The 19,623-nt window shown below is 43.3% G+C and overlaps 2 protein-coding genes across 2 annotated transcripts; both read right to left on the minus strand.

Annotated features, from left to right (window-relative positions):
* Positions 1–515: 515 nt before the first annotated feature.
* Positions 516–5,319, minus strand: LOC120058781 (pepsin A-like). Its single transcript, XM_039007521.1, has 9 exons — positions 5,261–5,319; positions 4,982–5,123; positions 4,466–4,583; positions 3,987–4,105; positions 3,447–3,643; positions 3,123–3,239; positions 1,364–1,508; positions 978–1,076; positions 516–707 (listed from the first exon to the last, which is right to left on the minus strand). The coding sequence occupies exons 1-9, from the start codon at positions 5,317–5,319 to the stop codon at positions 570–572; spliced, it is 1,134 nt and encodes a 377-aa protein (XP_038863449.1). The 3' UTR covers positions 516–569.
* A 6,367-nt stretch (positions 5,320–11,686) lies between these two features.
* prok1 (prokineticin 1) lies at positions 11,687–15,462 on the minus strand. The gene is made up of 3 exons (XM_039007522.1): positions 15,388–15,462; positions 12,310–12,435; positions 11,687–11,806 (listed from the first exon to the last, which is right to left on the minus strand). The coding sequence occupies exons 1-3, from the start codon at positions 15,460–15,462 to the stop codon at positions 11,687–11,689; spliced, it is 321 nt and encodes a 106-aa protein (XP_038863450.1).
* Between the last annotated feature and the right edge of the window lie 4,161 nt (positions 15,463–19,623).

Raw genomic sequence — 19,623 nt, forward strand, 5'->3', positions numbered from 1 at the left:
GGTGATTGATTTATATCTATTTTGACTCATAAACCATACAAATAAAGGATCAATCCGCTGCACCAGGATTTACTTTTGAGTTTGATATCAGACTGTCTTTCAACAAGCTGGTTCTATTGACAGGCTGAGATAGATACAGTATCTATCGGGACATCAGGTTATCTGGCATCCAATCACCATGTCCTTATCAGTTTCCTCTGGAGAAAACCCTTACAGCCAGAGCGTTCTCGTACCCCGAGTCCTATAACAGATGGTTATCTATGGTTCTGGGCCTACCTGCCTTCACCATGTCCAGATCTATATTCTATAGTATTCTATTATTTCTCTTACATTAAGAGGTTCCACAAGAGGATAGTTTCACTTCAGGGAGAAAGAGCTACAGACAACCAAACACACATTTTAGCATTGGGAATATAGTGTATTTTATTCTTTGGCAACTGTGCACATTTCACAATCTACAACATTTCCCCAACTATGCCAATTCTAGTGCTACAATCACATATATAACATATTACTATTCATAACTGGAAGACTTCCATTCAATCCAGACTTCTTTCACAGTAGATATCTTACGCGATCTGGGCCAGACCGACATTGTTGTTCTGCCTGTCAAAGATGGCATAGTACTGCCTGATGAAGACATCTCCAAGGATCCAGAGCTGCTGAGTTCCACCGTTACCAAAACCAGTCCTACAGCCGTAGGAGCTCTACAGAGAGAGAGAGAAAGGAGGAAAATCAGGCATGTGAGGCCCTTTGCTTCTAGGATCTAAAAGAAAGGTTACGTCTCAGATGTACCTGTGTTCTGATGAAGGAGCTACGAAACACATCAGCATTAAAGATCAGATGGGTCATATAGGTTGTATGTAACATGTCTTTCAGTAGACTACCTGGGAGGTGATAGGTTGTATGTAACATGTCTTTCAGTAGACTACCTGGGAGGTGATAGGTTGTATGTAACATGTGTTTCAGTAGACTACCTGGGAGGTGTAGGCGGAGGCAGGGATGGTGAAGGCGTTTCCGTTGAGGGTAAAGGTCACCGCGGGCATGTTGGCGATGTTGTTGCAGTTCACGGTGGCCTATGAGAGGAGTAATAACATGTTGTAATTTATTCTGTGGTTAATCAAAGGGGAGGCGGTGATTGAGGGGAAAAACATCAAGAACAGATGTACACCCTTTTCACACTACCACGCCGGTCCCAACCCAAATATTTGTAGCATGGTTGTTCCAACAATACGGTCGTTCCAACAACTAACAAGACCAGGCAGCTTAGTGCAGCTTGGGTTGGCTTGGTTCCGCTCAGTAGTGTGAAAAGCCTTGTAGTTGGACACGTGTGTGTGTGTGTGTGTGCGTGCGTGTAACTCACATCTCCATACTGGTCAGTGGTGGCTCCGACCCAGCTGTTCATGTTGTTGATGTCAGTGGTTGGTCCAACGATCTGGGAGGTGCCAGTATCTATGATAGCCTGACATCCACCATTGCAAGCCACTGTGTTGCCATTGATGGTAACGCTGGAAGGACAAATACTAGCTGAGTACCTGTTCTTCCTCTATTTGGTTGTATGTATATATTTCTTGCCATTTTTAGGTGTTTGTTGTGAGAAAATTAACTTCAACATGCTAAGTGCACAGCAACATTTAGTCATAGGCTCCAGACAGGAAGTAGGTATGTTCATTTCATGTACTTGTCCAATATCAAACCTGTTGACTTTTTCCACACTTTTTTTTTTACATTACAGCCTTATTCTAAAATGGATTAAATATAACATCTTCCTCGTCAATCTACACACACAATACCCCATAATGACATCGCAATACCCCATAATGACATCACAATACCCCATAATGACAAAGCGAGAAAAAAAACATGACAGCAGGTTTTTTGACATTTTAGCAAATGTATAAAACATTTAAAACAGATACCATATTTACATAAGTATTCAGATCCTTTGCTATGAGACTCGAAATTGATTTCAGATGCATCCTGTTTCCATTGATCATCCTTGAGATGTTTCTACAACTTGATTGGAGTCCATCTGTGGTAAATTCAATTGATTGGACATGATTTGAAAAGGCACACACCTGTCTATATAAGGTCCCGCATTTGACAATGCATGTCAGAGCAAAAACCAAGCCTGAGGTCAAAGGAATTGTCCGTAGAGCTCCAAGACAGGATTGTGTCAAGGCACAGAACTGGGTAAGGGTACCACAACATTTCTGCAGTTTTGAAGGTCCCCAAGAACCCAGTGGCCTCCATCATTCTTAAATGGAAGAAGTTTGGAACCACTCTTCTTAAAGCTGGCTGCCTGTCAGAATTGAGCAATTGGGGAAGAAGGGTCTTGGTCAAGGAGGTAACCAAGAGCCCGATGGTCACTCTGACAGAGCTCCAGAGTTCATCTGTGGAGATGGGAGAACCTTCCAGAAAGACAACCATCTCTGCAGCACTCCACCAATCAGGCCTTTATGGTAGAGTGGCCAGATGGAAGCCACTCCTCAGTAAAAGGCACATGACAGCCCACTTGGAGTTTGCCAAAAGGCACCTAAAGACTCTCAGACCATGAGAAACAAGATTCTCTGATCTGATGAAACCAAGATTGAACTCTTTGGCCTGAATGCCAAGCGTCACGTCTGGAGGAAACCTGGCACCATCCCTACGGTGAAGCATGTGGTGGCAGCATCATGCTGTGGGAATGTTTTTCAGCAGCAGGGACTGGGAGACTAATCGGGATCGAGTGAAAGATGAACGACACAAAGTACAGAGAAACTCCCCAAATACAGTTGTGCCAAGCTTGTTGCGTCATACCCAAGAAGACTTGAGGCTGTAATCGCTGCAAAAGGTGCTCCAACAAAGTACTGAGTAAAGGGTCTGAAACCTTATGTACATTTCTAATATATATACACACACACATCAGGTTTCCAAAAACCTGTTTTTGCTTTGTCATTATGGAGCATTGTGTGTAGATGGATAAGGGGGGGAAACTATGCAATCGATTTTAGAATAAGGCTGTAACTTAATGTGTAGAAAAAGTCAAGGGGTCTGAATACTTTCCGAAGGCACTGTATAGACATGAATCTTTGTATGGATATGGACCAGGATATAGGCTCTGTGTGGACTAGTGTACCTACCTGTCCATGTTGATCTGCCAGTAGGTCTCGGAGGACAGGGGGATCCAGGTGATCTGTCCGGTGTAGTAGTTAGACTCAATGTCTCCGAAAGACACCACACTACCCTCTGCTGAGTTTCTATTGGAGGAGGAGAAAGGTCAACAAGGTTGCTTAATCATCAACACATGTTGAAATGGATGTCACCTTTCCTTCAAAGACATTTAAAGCAGTTGTATAATTGTATTTAATATTAATTCGCTGGTACGTTCTTGCTGTATTAATATCACAGCTCAGAGAGAAAAGGCCACCTCCCATCCAGGTGTATTTGTACAGTTACTATGTTACCCGCTCAGGTAGACAGAGAAGAGGCTCTGGGACACCAGGCCCTGGGTCATCATGTTGTCAAAGACGGGTGTGGCCCCAGAGGCCGCCAGGTTGGGGAAAGCCAGGCCCAGGATACCGTCGGCAACCATGTGGGCCATGAAGGGAGCCTCGGTCTGACTGGCACCAAAGATCTGCTTAGTTACAGAGATACCGCCCACCTGGAAAAACAGAGCAGCAAGCGTCAGTCACTGGGCACCATAGAAATTGAATTACTAGAATACGATTTCCCCATTCAAGTCAATTGTTTGGTGACGTGTGGACCGGCGGCCATATTGAGTGTACCCAAAATAGTAGTTATATTTCTTTGCTGATTGTACTGGAGTCAGTTACTAATATACTTTTTAGCATGTGATGATATAAAACAGGACCGCTTTGGGATGGCGGGTGCTGAGTGGAAGATTATTTGAGGGGTTGCATTGTATGTAATGTACAGTATGTTGTAATTGAAAGTGTCAATTAAACATGTATCACAATAATGTGTAGCTAGCTACATTTACATACCGAAACAGTGTCGTATGCCAGCTGTCCAGTCATGCTGCCAGTTCCGTACTGAATGGAAACAGGCTTGTTGGCCCACGTGAAGGTGCTGGACTGTGCAGGATTGTATTTGGCATGATTCTCTATTTAAAAACATGAACATGTTCATTACAGACCAAGTACATACTGTGCCATTGCAAAACTGAACATTCATTTATTCATTGGTATTGATCTATTCGCTACCATCCACGCTCTTAAGGGGACAATAGAAAAAACGCATTAATCATATTCTATTGTTTAATTGTGTTGAGCCAACCCTCTTATGCTGCAAACCCTCAGCCCTTAACCTCAACCGACAACCAAGTCTCCCATTCTCTGGCTAAGTACTCAATATAAAACTGTATTTTGCAACTTTTGTCACAAGAGACTACTCGTAAACTACTTTGAAATATAGCTATTCTCCAACGCCAGCAGTGTTCTACAGACCCCTAAGATATACTCACGGCAGGCCTGGCTGGAGCAGTAGACAGAGGGAACCCACAGGTTGGAGGAGCCAGTGTCAAAGATGACGTTGAAGGACTGGGGAGGGGTTCCAATGGTTATCACTCCGTAGTAGGACATCTGCAGGGAGACGGTGACAGGGTCACACAAGTGAACATTTCACAGTCCTATGAAGAAACAGACATTTGTCTAACAACGTAGCTAGTCACATGCCAAGAAGCATGGCTGGCTATATGCTCCTCTGTAAGCTCATAATTAATCTGATCATGCCAGTGTACATTTAACTTAAGCAAGACATGAACACAAACTGTAGAGCCAATGGGGTTCAAACTATGCAGTCACAATATCCAACATGTAATGACATATTTGAAACAATAAACATACAGCCTATAGACTAGCCTGGTCCCAGGTCTGTTTGTGCTGTATAGACAACTCCCGTGGCCATTAGCTATAGAGCAAAAACAGTTGTGGGACCAGTGACCAGGCATTTCACCATACTGCTTCTGTCTGTGCCTTACATCAGCGTCGTTGGTCATAGCCTCATCACCGGTCTGGTAGAACTTGGCCATAGGGTTGTAGGGGAACTTCAGCCTGGTCTCCTCCCATATACCCTTCTCCATCAGGGTCTCTCTGGCAGTCTTCCCCTTGATCAGAGAGATCCTGAAAACACAATAACAGTCACAATCTAAATCCCCTTTATTCGCCGCAATTACCATGTACCAGGAATTGGACCTGGGGTCAGGTGCTGACAACAATAAACAGAATATGCAGACTGAGAAGAGAAGAACAAAACTTACTTCACATTACACTCGGACAGGGCCACTAGGGCACACAGGAGGACAGCCCAGTTCATCATGGTTGCTTCTGGTTCTTCTTGGACAGAGGGAGTGAAGTTAGGAGGAGGAGAACTCAGGCCTTATATACAGTCGTCCTGGACACCAGGACCCAATCCCACAGCCAATCGACCATGTTAATGCCCTCCTTCAGCACACAATGTCAAAGCTATGGGTATGTCCCAAAATGGCATGCTATCCCCTATATAGTGCACTACTTTTGAACAGGGCCCATATGCCTCTGGTCAGAAGTAGTGCCCTATGTAGGGAACAGAGTGCCATTTGGAACACTAGTGATAACACAACTTCAGATAAGAAAAGTGTGAAGTGGTTACAAATATAAAACGCCTATGTAGCAAAAGTAAATATAATTCAGGAACAATGTTAATGAACAGTCATCTAATCTGGGAAAGCAAAATATATCTGGATACTAGTCTGTGTAACAGTGGGGTCAGTTCAGATAAACCTAGAGTATGGGGGGTCAGTTCAGATAAACCTGGGATATTGGGGTTCAGTTCAGATAAACCTAGGATATGGGGGGTCAGTTCAGATAAACCTAGAGTATGGGGGGGTCAGTTCAGATAAACCTAGAGTATGGGGGGTCAGTTCAGATAAATAAAGGATATGGGGGTCAGTTCAGATAAACCTAGAGTATGGGGGGTCAGTTCAGATAAACCTAGAGTATGGGGGGTCAGTTCAGATAAACCTGGGATATTGGGGTTCAGTTCAGATAAACCTAGGATATGGGGGGTCAGTTCAGATAAACCTGGAGTATGGGGGTTCAGTTCAGATAAACCTAGGATATGGGGGGTCAGTTCAGATAAACCTAGAGTATGGGGGGGTCAGTTCAGATAAACCTAGAGTATGGGGGGTCAGTTCAGATAAACCTGGAGTATGGGGGGTCAGTTCAGATAAACCTAGAGTATGGGGGGGTCAGTTCAGATAAACAGGATATGGAGGGGTCAGTTCAGATAAACCTAGGATATGGGGGGTCAGTTCAGAAAAACAGGATATGGGGGGTCAGTTCAGATAAACCTAGGATATGGGGGGTCAGTTCAGATAAACCTGGAGTATAGAGGTCAGTTCAGATAAACCTAGGATATGGGGGGGTCAGTTCAGATAAACCTAGAGTATGGGGGGTCAGTTCAGATAAACCTAGAGTATGGGGGGTCAGTTCAGATAAACCTGGAGTATGGGGGGTCAGTTCAGATAAACCTGGAGTATAGGGGGTCAGTTCAGATAAACCTAGAGTATGGGGGGTCAGTTCAGATAAACCTAGAGTATGGGGGGGTCAGTTCAGATAAACAGGATATGGGGGGGTCAGTTCAGATAAACCTGGGGTATGGGGGGTCAGTTCAGATAAACCTAGAGTATGGGGGGTCAGTTCAGATAAACCTAGAGTATGGGGGGGTCAGTTCAGATAAACCTAGAGTATGGGGGGTCAGTTCAGATAAACAGGATATGGGGGGGTCAGTTCAGATAAACCTAGGATATGGGGGGTCAGTTCAGATAAACCTGGAGTATGGGGGGTCAGTTCAGATAAACCTAGGATATGGGGGGGTCAGTTCAGATAAACCTAGAGTATGGGGGTCAGTTCAGATAAACCTAGAGTATGGGGGGTCAGTTCAGATAAACAGGATATGGGGGGGTCAGTTCAGATAAACCTAGAGTATGGGGGGGTCAGTTCAGATAAACCTAGAGTATGGGGGGGTCAGTTCAGATAAACCTAGAGTATGGGGGGTCAGTTCAGATAAACCTAGGATATGGGGGGTCAGTTCAGATAAACCTAGGATATAGTGGGGTCAGTTCAGATAAACCTAGGATATGGGGGGTCAGTTCAGATAAACCTAGAGTATGGGGGGTCAGTTCAGATAAATAAAGGATATGGGGGTCAGTTCAGATAAACCTAGGATATGGGGGGTCAGTTCAGATAATCCTAGGATATGGGGGGTCAGTTCAGATAAACCTAGGATATTGGGGGTCAGTTCAGATAAACCTAGAGTATGGGGGGTCAGTGCAGATAAACCTAGGGTATGGGGGGTCAGTTCAGATAAACCTAGAGTATGGGGGGTCAGTTCAGATAAACCTGGGATATTGGGGGTCAGTTCAGATAAACCTAGGATATGGGGGGTCAGTTCAGATAAACCTAGAGTATGGGGGATCAGTTCAGATAAACCTAGAGTATGGGGGGTCAGTTCAGATAAACAGGATATGGGGGGTCAGTTCAGATAAACAGGATATGGGGGGTCAGTTCAGATAAACCTACGGTATGGGGGGTTAGCTCAGATAAACCTGGAGTATAGTGGGGTCAGTTCAGTTAAACCTAGGGTATGGGGGTTCATTTTAGATAAACAGAATATGGCAAAGTGAATTGCACACATACACAATCCATGTCTGATTTGTCTCAAGGCTTGCAAATCATTCTTTAACACGTCTCCTCGCCTTCATCTACACTGATTGAAGTGGATTTAAGAAGTGACATCAATAAGGGATCATATCTTTCACCTGGATTCACCTGGTCAGTCTATGTCATGGAAAGAGCAGGTGTTCCTAATGTTTTGTGATGTGGTGTATAATGTCGACCATTACTCAACCTCATCGTATATTGTCTCATTTACTTGTGGAACGGCATATTCAGTGCAACGTGAAATAGACGCATAATACACATGATCAAATAACAACAAGGCCGACTTCAAATGCCGACATGCGTAGGCGGCACGTGAGTTTAAAGTTTAGGGAAGCTCTTTTTTTTCACCATAAAATGTAACCTTTATAATAAAGGACTTCGTGCATCTATTATAGCAAAAACTTATGTAAAATAGGCTACCATTCTTTACGTGATGAATAGATTGCATAGTCATAATTTAGGCTAATAACATAACTCAATCACTGTTTTGTGAAACGTGAGCCGACAAGGAACAGGAGAAAAATCTGTCGTTAACCCTAATTTGCTCTTGGGAGCGCCGTACCTCTATGACTGACCCTCTAAAAGAACATATTTCACTGCACATATCTGGGACTAAGTAATGCTGAATGTACCTTTTCATAATCTTATCAAAATGTCCCATGTTTCCATTTGGAAAGTAGATTAGCTTAACATTGCCAAAGTTATTTGATAACAGCGTTTAACAACAACACAGCAATATATGAAGAAAAAGGTTCATGTCCCAGACGATACACAGAATATTGACAGAACAACACCAGTTTATTTACATCATTCATGAACAATTGGTCTGTAATCAGGCGTTGGTGATCAGTACATTCAACAGAATGTCTGAAGGTATAGTAGAGGTAGTCTCTGACAAAACATTTTAACGATCAACTTTTAACCAGTTTAAAGATGAAAATGCTCATTTCTTTTTCTAATTTAAAACAATAACATAAAGATGACGTGCAGGACACAATTCGAACTCTTGAAAGGATATATACTGCTTTGGTATGGCATCCTCCACAATATAAATCAAAACGCTAATATGTTTTATTGAACTAGGCAAGTCAGTTAAGAACAAATTCTTATTTACAATGACTGCCTACCCGAGACAAACCCGGACGACGCTGGGCCAATTGTGCTCTGCCCTATGGGACTCCCAATTACGGCCGGATGTGATACAGCCTGGATTCGATCCAGGGACTGTAGTGACGCCTCTTGCACTGAGATGCAGCGCCTTAGACCGCTGCGACACTCAGGAGCCAAATGACGATGATGATGATAAGGAATATGCAAGGAACAGTACAGTGCTTAACTATGATGCTTTCTAATTGACTGATTGGCTGGGAAAACATGGTAAACAAACATCAGAATGCAGCTATGAATATATAACTAGAACTGTTTTCTGAGTCAGAGTCACGACTTGTTTTGACAATCGGATTGTTCCCAATTATGTTTCTATAGCCACAACATATGTTGAATACAACCTTAGTTACGGACTCATTTGACATTGAATCTCACGTGTTTCAGTCATTGGAAAGACAAGTGTTCCAGGGGGGTTTTGAAGAGGCTGATTACGGCCACGTGATACCCGAGTAAAACAAAGAGGTATGGACTTTCACTAAGAGATAAGATTGTACACTGAACAAAAAAACATAAACACAACATGTAAAGTGTTGGTCCCATGAGCTGAAATAAAAGATCCCCAGAAATGTTCCATACCGTACGGACAAAAAGCATATTTCTCTCAAATTTTGTGCACAATTTTATTTTTTACATCCCAGTTAGTATTTCTCCTTTTCCAAGATAATCCATCCGCCTGACAGGTGTGGCATATCAAGAAACGGATTAAACAGGATGATCATTACACAGTAGCACTTTCCGCTGGTGAGAATAAAAGACCACTCTAAAATGTGCCGTTTTGTCACACAACACAATGCCACAAGTTTTGAGGGAGCGTGCAATTGGCATGCTGACTGCAGGTATGTCCACCAGAACTATTGCCAGAGAATTTAATGTTAATTTCTCTACCATAAGCCACCTCCAATGTCGTTTTCGAGAATTTGGCAGTACAGCCAACCGTCCTCACAACCGCTGACCACGTGTAACCACTCCAGCCCAGGACCTCCACATGTGGCTTCGTCTGAGACCAGCCACCCGGACAGCTGATGAAACTGAGGAGTATTCTGTCTGTAATTAAACCCTTTTGTGGGGAAAAACTCATTCTGATTGGCTGGGCCTGGCTCCCCAGTGGGTGTGTCTATGCCCTCCCAGGCCCACCCAGGGCCTAATTCATTTATTTAAATTGTCTGAATTAGTTATATGAACTGTAACTCAGTAAAGTCATTGAAATTGTTGCATGTTGAGTTTATATTTTTGTTCAGTATATATAACTTACATAATTACTTACATAACAACAACAGACACAACACACAGTGTAAGTATATGTTTTTCACAGTGGTATGATACAGTGGTATGATCCAGTGGTATGATCCAGTGGTATGATCCAGTGGTATGATCCAGTGGTATGATCCAGTGGTATGATACAGTGGTATGATACAGTGGTATGATCCAGTGGTATGATCCAGTGGTATGATCCAGTGGTATGATCCAGTGGTATGATCCAGTGGTATGATACAGTGGTATGATCCAGTGGTATGATCCAGTGGTATGATACAGTGGTATGATCCAGTGGTATGATACAGTGAGTTTAATTTGCAAAAATGTTGATAATAAATAAAAACATACATTTGCATATGAATTAAACAGTCAATTATTGTGATTTGCATCAAGCTTTTGACAGGCCTGTGTATTAAAACTACAGTCTGCAATTGGTACATACTTTAAAAAAAATTGTTGCTATGTATCTTTCTTGGCACAGTTTAGCATGTATATATTGTATTGGCATGTCTTTGGTGGCCAGTGGGGCACAGTGAGGTGTATTTACAGATGTTATATCCTCATGAATATATAACAGTATAGTACATAGAACAAAGACAAAGTAAAGGGAAGAGAGTGAAGGTCATGTGTGATTGAGAGACTAAGTAAGGGGAAGAGGGTGAAGGTCATGTGTGATTGAAGAACTAAGAAGGGGAAGAGAGTGAAGGTCATGTGTGATTGAGGAACTAAGTAAAGGAAAGAGGGTGAAGGTCATGTGTGATTGAGGAACTAAGTAAAGGAAAGAGGGTGAAGGTCATGTGTGATTGAAGAACTAAGAAGGGGAAGAGAGTGAAGGTCATGTGTGATTGAGGAACTAAGTAAGGGGAAGAGAGTGAAGGTCATGTGTGATTGAGGAACTAAGTAAGGGGAAGAGAGTGAAGGTCATGTGTGATTGAGGAACTAAGTAAAGGGAAGAGAGTGAAGGTCATGTGTGATTGAGAGACTAAGTAAGGGGAAGAGGGTGAAGGTCATGTGTGATTGAGAGACTAAGTAAAGGGAAGAGGGTGAAGGTCATGTGTGATTGAGAGACTAAGTAAGGGGAAGAGGGTGAAGGTCATGTGTGATTGAGAGACTAAGTAAAGGGAAGAGGGTGAAGGTCATGTGTGATTGAGGAACTAAGTAAGGGGAAGAGAGTGAAGGTCATGTGTGATTGAGGAACTAAGTAAAGGGAAGAGTGTGAAGGTCATGTGTGATTGAGAGACTAAGTAAAGGGAAGAGTGTGAAGGTCATGTGTGATTGAGGAACTAAGTAAGGGGAAGAGAGTGAAGGTCATGTGTGATTGAGAGACTAAGTAAAGGGAAGAGGGTGAAGGTCATGTGTGATTGAGGAACTAAGTAAAGGAAAGAGGGTGAAGGTCATGTGTGATTGAGGAACTAAGTAAGGGGAAGAGAGTGAAGGTCATGTGTGATTGAGAGACTAAGTAAGGGGAAGAGAGTGAAGGTCATGTGTGATTGAATGTGCTGCTGTCATTGTTTCCCCATCGTTCTCCTCTTCTTCTCTCTCCTCTTCTTCCTCCTCTGTCATCAAAAGTCTAGGTTTTTGAAGTCTTTGGTACACCTGTATGTGCTACCTGTGTAGCTGGTACAGACCAAGTGAGGAAGACATGGACAGGTGTGATGCTGTCGTTTTCCTGGATAGGGCACCTGGAAGAAATATACATTATTTACATTTGATTCAACTTTATTGATCTCCCTTAGGATCCATTCAATCACATTGAGCCAACAGCTCATGGCCTAAATCAACAGACTTGGTCAAACGCCACCAGAGATCATGGAACTATTCCAGTTGGAAACGGAGAACCATTCAGTTGTCAATTCCCAGAGATAAACTTTGTAGAGTGAACTAACCCGGCTGGAGGCTGAGCCAATCTCCAGCCGATCAAAGTGATGTATTACTTCCATTGGTTTGATTCATGATGAAAACAAGTCAATAACTTCTGAAGTTATCATCCTAAGCAACAACTGTGTGTGTTTATGTGCACTTCTGTGTGTTTGTGTGTGTGTGCGTGCGCTTGTGTGTGTATACCTGTGTGTGTGAGTGTTTGCGCATGTGTGAGTGCGTGTGCCAGCCAGTACGTGTCGTCAAACATATGCATGCGTGTGTGTGTGTGTGTGTGTGAGCGCGTTCGTGCGTGTGTGTTCCTCACCTTGTGACTGAAGGGGTGGCACTCATCCCCCTCTTCCCCTCGTGGTATACACATCCGCAGTCCCCTAAGCCACAGACTGACAGCACAGCATAGACCAAACCCACACTGAACATCTCGATCACACGCCTGACAGAGATGAGGGGGAGAGAGAAAGAGAGAGAGAGAGAGAAAGTGTGAGAGAGAGAGAGAAAGTGAGAAAGATGGAGAAAGTGAGAGAGAGAGTGAGAAAGTGAGAGAGTGAGAAAGAGAGAGAGAGATGACCGCCACACATTTTTTTATTGTAGCAAACTTTCAAATGCCTCTGCAAACTCAGTTTGGGTGCAGGTTTTCTGTGCCGGTCTGGTGTTGTAGTAAACCTTCTGACTCTGGACCACACACCCCCACTGGAAACAGGAAACACACCCCCACTGGAAACAGGAAACACACCCCCACTGGAAACAGGAAACACACCCCCACTGGAAACAGGAAACACACCCCCACTGGAAACAGGAAACACCCCCCCACTGGAAACAGGAAACGCATACCCACTGGAAACAGGAAACACACCCCCACTGGAAACAGGAAACACCCCCCCACTGGAAACAGGAAACACACCCCCACTGGAAACAGGAAACACACACACTGGAAACAGGAAACACCCCCCCACTGGAAACAGGAAACACCCCCCCACTGGAAACAGGAAACACCCCCCCACTGGAAACAGGAAACGCATACCCACTGGAAACAGGAAACGCATACCCACTGGAAACAGGAAACGCATACCCACTGGAACCAGGAAACGCATACCCACTGGAACCAGGAAACGCATACCCACTGGAAACAGGAAACGCACCCCCACTGGAAACAGGAAACGCACCCCCACTGGAACCAGGAAACGCATACCCACTGGAACCAGGAAACACATACCCACTGGAAACAGGAAACACATACCCACTGGAAACAGGAAACACAATCTCAATTTGGTTTTTACTCTCTCTGTCTCTCTCTACCTTCCAACTGTCACTTATAATGACCCCTACTCTCTCTGTATCTGTCTCTCTCTACCTTCTAATGACCCATACTCTCTCTATATCTGTCTCTCTCTACCTTCTAATGACCCCTACTATCTCTGTATCTGTCTCTCTGTACCTTCTAATGACCCCTACTCTCTCTATATCTGTCTCTCTCTACCTTCTAATGACCCCTACTCTCTCTATACATGTCTCTCTCTCTACCTTCTAATGACCCCTACTCTCTCTGTATCTGTCTCTCTCTCTACCTTCTAATGACCCCTACTCTCTCTATATCTGTCTCTCCCTACCTTCTAATGACCCCTACTCTCTCTGTATCTGTCTCTCTCAGTGGTGTAAAGTACCTAAGTAAAAATACTTTTTTTATTTTATTTTATTTTTTAAATTTTATCCCATTTTCTCCCCAATTTTTGTGGTATCCAATCGCTAGTAATTACTATCTTGTCTCATCGCTACAACTCCCGTACGGGCTCGGGAGAGACGAAGGTCGAAAGCCATGCGTCCTCCGAAGCACAACCCAACCAAGCCGCACTGCTTCTTAACACAGCGCGCCTCCAACCCGGAAGCCAGCCGCACCAATGTGTCGGAGGAAACACCGTGTACCTGGCCCCCTTGGTTAGCGCGCACTGCGCCCGGCCCGCCACAGGAGTCGCTGGAGCGCGATGAGACAAGGATATCCCTACCGGCCAAACCCTCCCTAACCCGGACGACGCTATGCCAATTGTGCGTCGCCCCACGGACCTCCCGGTCGCGGCCGGCTGCGACAGAGCCTGGGCGCGAACCCAGAGACTCTGGTGGCGCAGTTAGCACTGCGATGCAGTGCCCCCACTGCGCCACCCGGGAGGCCCGTAAAAATACTTTTAAGTACTACTTAAGTAGTTTTTTTTTGGTATCTGTAATTTACTATTTATATTTTTGACTACTTTTACTTTTACTCCACTACACTCCTGAAGAAAATACTGTACTTTTTACTCCTTACATTTTCCCTGACACCCAAAAGTACTCATTACATTTTCCCTGACACCCAAAAGTACATTTTGAATGCTTAGCAGGACAGGAGAATTGTCTAATTCACACACTTATCAAGAGAACATCCCTGGTCATCCATACTGCCTCTGATCTGGCAGACTCACTAAACACAAATTATTTGTTTGTAAATGATGTCTGTGTTGAACTGTGCCCCTGGCTGTCCGTTAATTTAAAAAAACAGGAAAATCGTGTCGCCCGGTTTGCTTAATATAAGACATTTTAAATTATTTATATTTTTACTTTTGATACTTAAGTACATTTAAAACCAAATACTTTTAGACTTTAACTCAAGTAGTATTTTCCTAGGTGACTTTTACTTGAGTCATTTTCTTTTAAAGGTATCTTTACTTTAACTCTGGTATGAAAATTGGGTACTTTTTCCACCACTGGTCTCTCTCTCTACCTTCCACCTGTCACTTCTAATGACCCCTACTCTCTCTATACATGTCTCTCTCTCTACCTTCTAATGACCCCTACTCTCTCTATATCTGTCTCTCTACCTTCTAATGATCCCTACTCTCTCTATATCTGTCTCTCTCTACCTTCTAATGACCCCTACTCTCTCTGTATCTGTCTCTCTCTACCTTTTAATGATCCCTACTCTCTCTGTATCTGTCTCTCTCTACCTTTTAATGATCCCTACTCTCTCTATATCTGTCTCTCTACCTTCTAATGATCCCTACTCTCTCTATATCTGTCTCTCTACCTTCTAATGACCCCTACTCTCTCTGTATCTGTCTCTGTCTAACTTCCAACTGACACTTCTAATGACCCCTACTCTCTCTATATCTGTCTCTCTACCTTCTAATGATCCCTACTCTCTCTGTATCTGTCTCTCTCTACCTTCTAATGATCCCTACTCTCTCTGTATCTGTCTCTCTCTACCTTCTAATGACCCCTACTCTCTATATATCTGTCTCTCTACCTTCTAATGACCCCTACTCTCTCTGTATCTGTCTCTCTACCTTCACGTTTCACAATGACAACTCTATTAGTTAAAATGTCCACACAGAACATGAATGAAAGGTTTGTCACTCACCCCAGTGATGACAGCCCCCCTGGACCAGTTGAAAGAAATCATTAAGATGGAGAGAAGCAGGACCCTGGTCCCCATGGCCGTAGCAGCAACAGTAGCACAGGATAGTGTAGGGTACCACTCTCTCCTCAACACAGCAATACTGTCGTCCCCTTCAGAGCAGTGGCTACTTTCTGTTGTCAGTCTCTCCTCAACACAGCAATACTGTCGTCCCCTTCAGCGCAGTAGCTACTTTCTGTTGTCAGTCTCTCCTCAACACAGCAATACTGTAGTCCCCTTCAGCACAGTAGCTACTTTCTGTTGTCAGTCTCTCCTCAACACAGCAATACTGTAGTCCCCTTCAAAGCAGTAGCTACTTTCTGTTGTCAGTCTCTCCTTCTTGTGCTGTCCGTCTGACTCACTGTGCCTGGTGTCATGTCCAAGCTCTCTCTCTCTCTTTTCATCCTCTCCCTTTCCACTCCCCCCCCCCCCCCAATGTATATATAAAAAAAAATGAAATACCATATTTACATAATTATTCAGACCCTTTGCTATGAGACTCGAAATTGAGCTCCGGTGTATCCCGTTTCATTGATCATCATTGAGATGTTTCTACAACTTGATTGGAGTCCACATATTGATTGAACATGATTTTGAAAGAAACACACCTGTCTATATAAGGTCCCACATTTGACAGTGCATGTCAGAGCAAAAACCAAGCCATGACGTCGAAGGGATTGTCCGTAGAGCTCAGATACAGGATTGTGTCGAGGCACAGATCTGAGGAAGGGCACCAAAATATTTCTGCAGCATCGGAGGTCCCCAAGTGCACAGTGGCCTTCATCATACTTAAATGGAAGAATTTTGGAACCACGAAGACTATTCATAGATTTTCCCGCCCAACCAAACTGAGCAAATCGGGGGAGATCGGCCTTGGTCAGGGAGGTGACCAAGAACCTGATGGTCACTCTGACAGAGCTCCAGAGTTCCTCTGTGGAGTTGGGAAAACCTTCCAGAAGGACAACCATCTCTGCAGCACTCCACCAATCAGGCCTTTATGGTAGAGTGACCAGACGGAATCCACTCCTCAGTAAAAGGCACATGGCAGCCCGCTTGGAGTTTGCCAAAAGGCACCTAAAGCCTCTCAGACCATGAGAAACAATATTCTCTTGTCTGATGAAATCCAGATTGAACTCTTTTCCCTGAATGCCAAGCATCACGTCTGGAAGAAACCTGGCACCATCCCTACGGTGAAGCATGGTGGTGGCAGCATCATGCTGTGGCGATGTTTTTCAGCGGCAGGGACTGAGAGACTAGTCAGGATCAAGGGAAAGATGAACGGAGCAAAGTACAGAGAGATCCTTGATGAAAACCTGCTCCATAGCACTGAAGACCTCAGACTGGGGCGAAGGTTCATCTTCCAACAGGACAACGCCCGTAAGCACACAGTCAAGACAACGCAGGAGTGGTTTTGGGACAAGTCTCTGAATGTCCTTAAGTGGCCCAAAAAGAACCAAGACTTGAACCTGACCGAACATCTCTGGGGAGACCTGAAAATAGCTGTGCAGCAATGCTCTCCATGCAACCTGATAGACCTTGAGAGGATCTGCAGGAAGGAATGGGAGAAACTCCCAAATACAGGTGTGCCAAGCTTGTAGCATCATACCCAAGAAGACTCGAGGCTGTAATAGCTGCCAAAGGTTTTTCAACAAAGTACTGAGTAAAGGGTCTGAAAACTTATGTAAAATTTCAGTTTTTTATTTTTAACAAATTTGCCAAAATGTATAAAAACCTGTTTTTGCTTCGTCATTATGGGGTATTGTGTGTAGATAGATGAGGGGGGGAAACAATTTAAACAAGTTTAGAATAAAACTGTAACGTAACAAAATGTGGAAAAATTAAAGGCGTCTGAATACTTTTCGATTGCACTGTATATATATATATATATATATATATATATATATATATATATATATATATCTTCCTGTTCCAAGTATAGTTCCGTATTCTGAGTAGGTATATATATATATATATATATATATATATATATATATATATATATATATATATAAGCTTTCTAATCTCTCTCAGATACTTCAAAAACTACGTGTTTTGATTTATGGAAAAACAGATTAGTCCAAAAATATATGTATCTGTTATTCGATGTGTTTCTGTGGGCTAATAGCAGTGAGGCCAAATTCAATGTTACATCAAATATACATGTTTTATACCTACAGGGTTCCTAAAATCAAATAGTTAAATGATCCATGGTAAGACCATCTTAAAACAATTCCATAAGTTCGTTTTGGGCTGTACAAACCCAGCCCAGGCCCTTGGACTGTAATGGGATTTATGTAACATCCTGGTCCCAAGGTGTCCATCTGTTTGTCTGGGCGGAGACAGGACCAGCCGTCATAGAAAACCCCAAAGTTATTGCCATAGAAATAGAATGTCATTGCAGCTCACTCTTCCGGTCGGTCCATCGTCTCATTCTAAGATGAGGCTTTCAGGTAAATCACTACATATCGATCACAACTTTCTACTGAAGACAATGAGGCCTGGGAAAACACAGTGATCTGATCTCTTTTGTCATGCACCCACAAAATCATATACAGTTGAAGTCGGAAGTTTACATACACCTTAGCCAAATACATTTAAACATAGTTTTTCACAATTCCTGACATTTAATCCTAGTAAAAATTCCCCTGTCTTAGGATCACCACTTTATTTTAAGAATGTGAAATGTCCGAATAATAGTAGACGTTTACATACACTCAATTAGTATTTGGTAGCGTTGCCTTTAAATTGTTTAACTTGGGTCAAACGTTTCGGGTAGCCTTCCCACAATAAGTTGGGTGAATTTTGGCCCATTCCTCCTGACAGAGCTGGTGGTAACTGAGTCAGGTTTGTAGGCCTCCTTGCTCACACACGCTTTTTCAGTTCTGCCCAAACATTTTCTATAGGATTGAGGTCAGGGCTTTGTGATGGCCACTCCAATACCTTGACTTTGTTGTCCTTAAGCCATTTTGCCACAACTTTGGAGGTATGCTTGGGGTCATTGTCCATTTGGAAGACCCGTTTGCGACCAAGCTTTAACTTCCTGACTGATGTCTTGAGATGTTGCTTCAATATATCCACATAATTTTTCTCCCTCATGATGCCATCTATTTTGTGAAGTGCACCAGTCCCTCCTGCAGCAAAGCACCCCCACAACATGATGCTGCCACACACGTGCTTCACGGTTGGGATCGTGTTGCTCAGCTTGCAAGCATCCCCCTTTTTCCTCCAAACATAACGATGGTCATTATGGCGAAACAGTTCTATTTTTGTTTCATCAGACCAGAGGACATTTCTCCAAAAAGTACAATGTTTGTCCCCGTGTGCAGTTGCAAGCCGTAGTCTGGCATTTTTATGGCGTAACTGCTCATAGAGAGAAACTGAGAAAAATGACTTCAAAGTTATTTATATTGTCCAGCCGAATGAGTTGTAGGCAGATCATTGGAGATGTGGTGGTCTTACTGAGGTCATTTTTAAAAATTCATATTGACCCTGACCAGTGACATGACCTTTGACCCAAAAAAGGCAGTTACTGCCTTCCTGCTTGGTACAGCCACTGGAAAACTTTTCCATGACGATTTGTTTTTGTTTTTGTTGACAAACTTGTGTTAAGATATTTCATTGTATGTGGCTGTCAGTGTCATATAGTTTGATACTTGTATTAGCAAAGAACAATAAATAAATGTCAAAGTTTACCGTAGACACTGCAGCCCAAAGCTCAGTGAAACCAAGGTAAAAAAAAGGCAGTAACTGACGTGAGTAATGCCAGCGAAGGCCTTTTTCCTTGGTTTCACTTGAACTTTTTGCAGTTACTGCAAACATGACCCCCCATTTTCTCCATAATACAACACAATTGAGTCATGATATTTGTCCACATGATAAAGCATGTATTTTAAGTATTACAATTTTTTTAAATAACACATTTTTGACCAAATGTGCAGTTACTGCTCTTTCGCTTGGTAGGGCAGTATAGTGCACTAAATATAATAATACATTTAATTTGAATAGCGCTTTTCATTACAGAGTTATTTCAAAACTCTGGTCAAAAGTAGTACACTAGGGAGCTATTTAGGACACAGCCCAGGATCTCTGTAGACTAGACTGCCCTTTAAATGGGACGCAGCCCAGGATCTCTGTAGACTAGACTGCCCTTTAAATGGGACGCAGCCCAGGATCTCTGTAGACTAGACTGCCCTTTAAATG

The sequence above is a fragment of the Salvelinus namaycush genome, chromosome 14 (genome assembly GCF_016432855.1).
Source record: "Salvelinus namaycush isolate Seneca chromosome 14, SaNama_1.0, whole genome shotgun sequence".
NCBI lineage: Eukaryota > Metazoa > Chordata > Actinopteri > Salmoniformes > Salmonidae > Salvelinus > Salvelinus namaycush.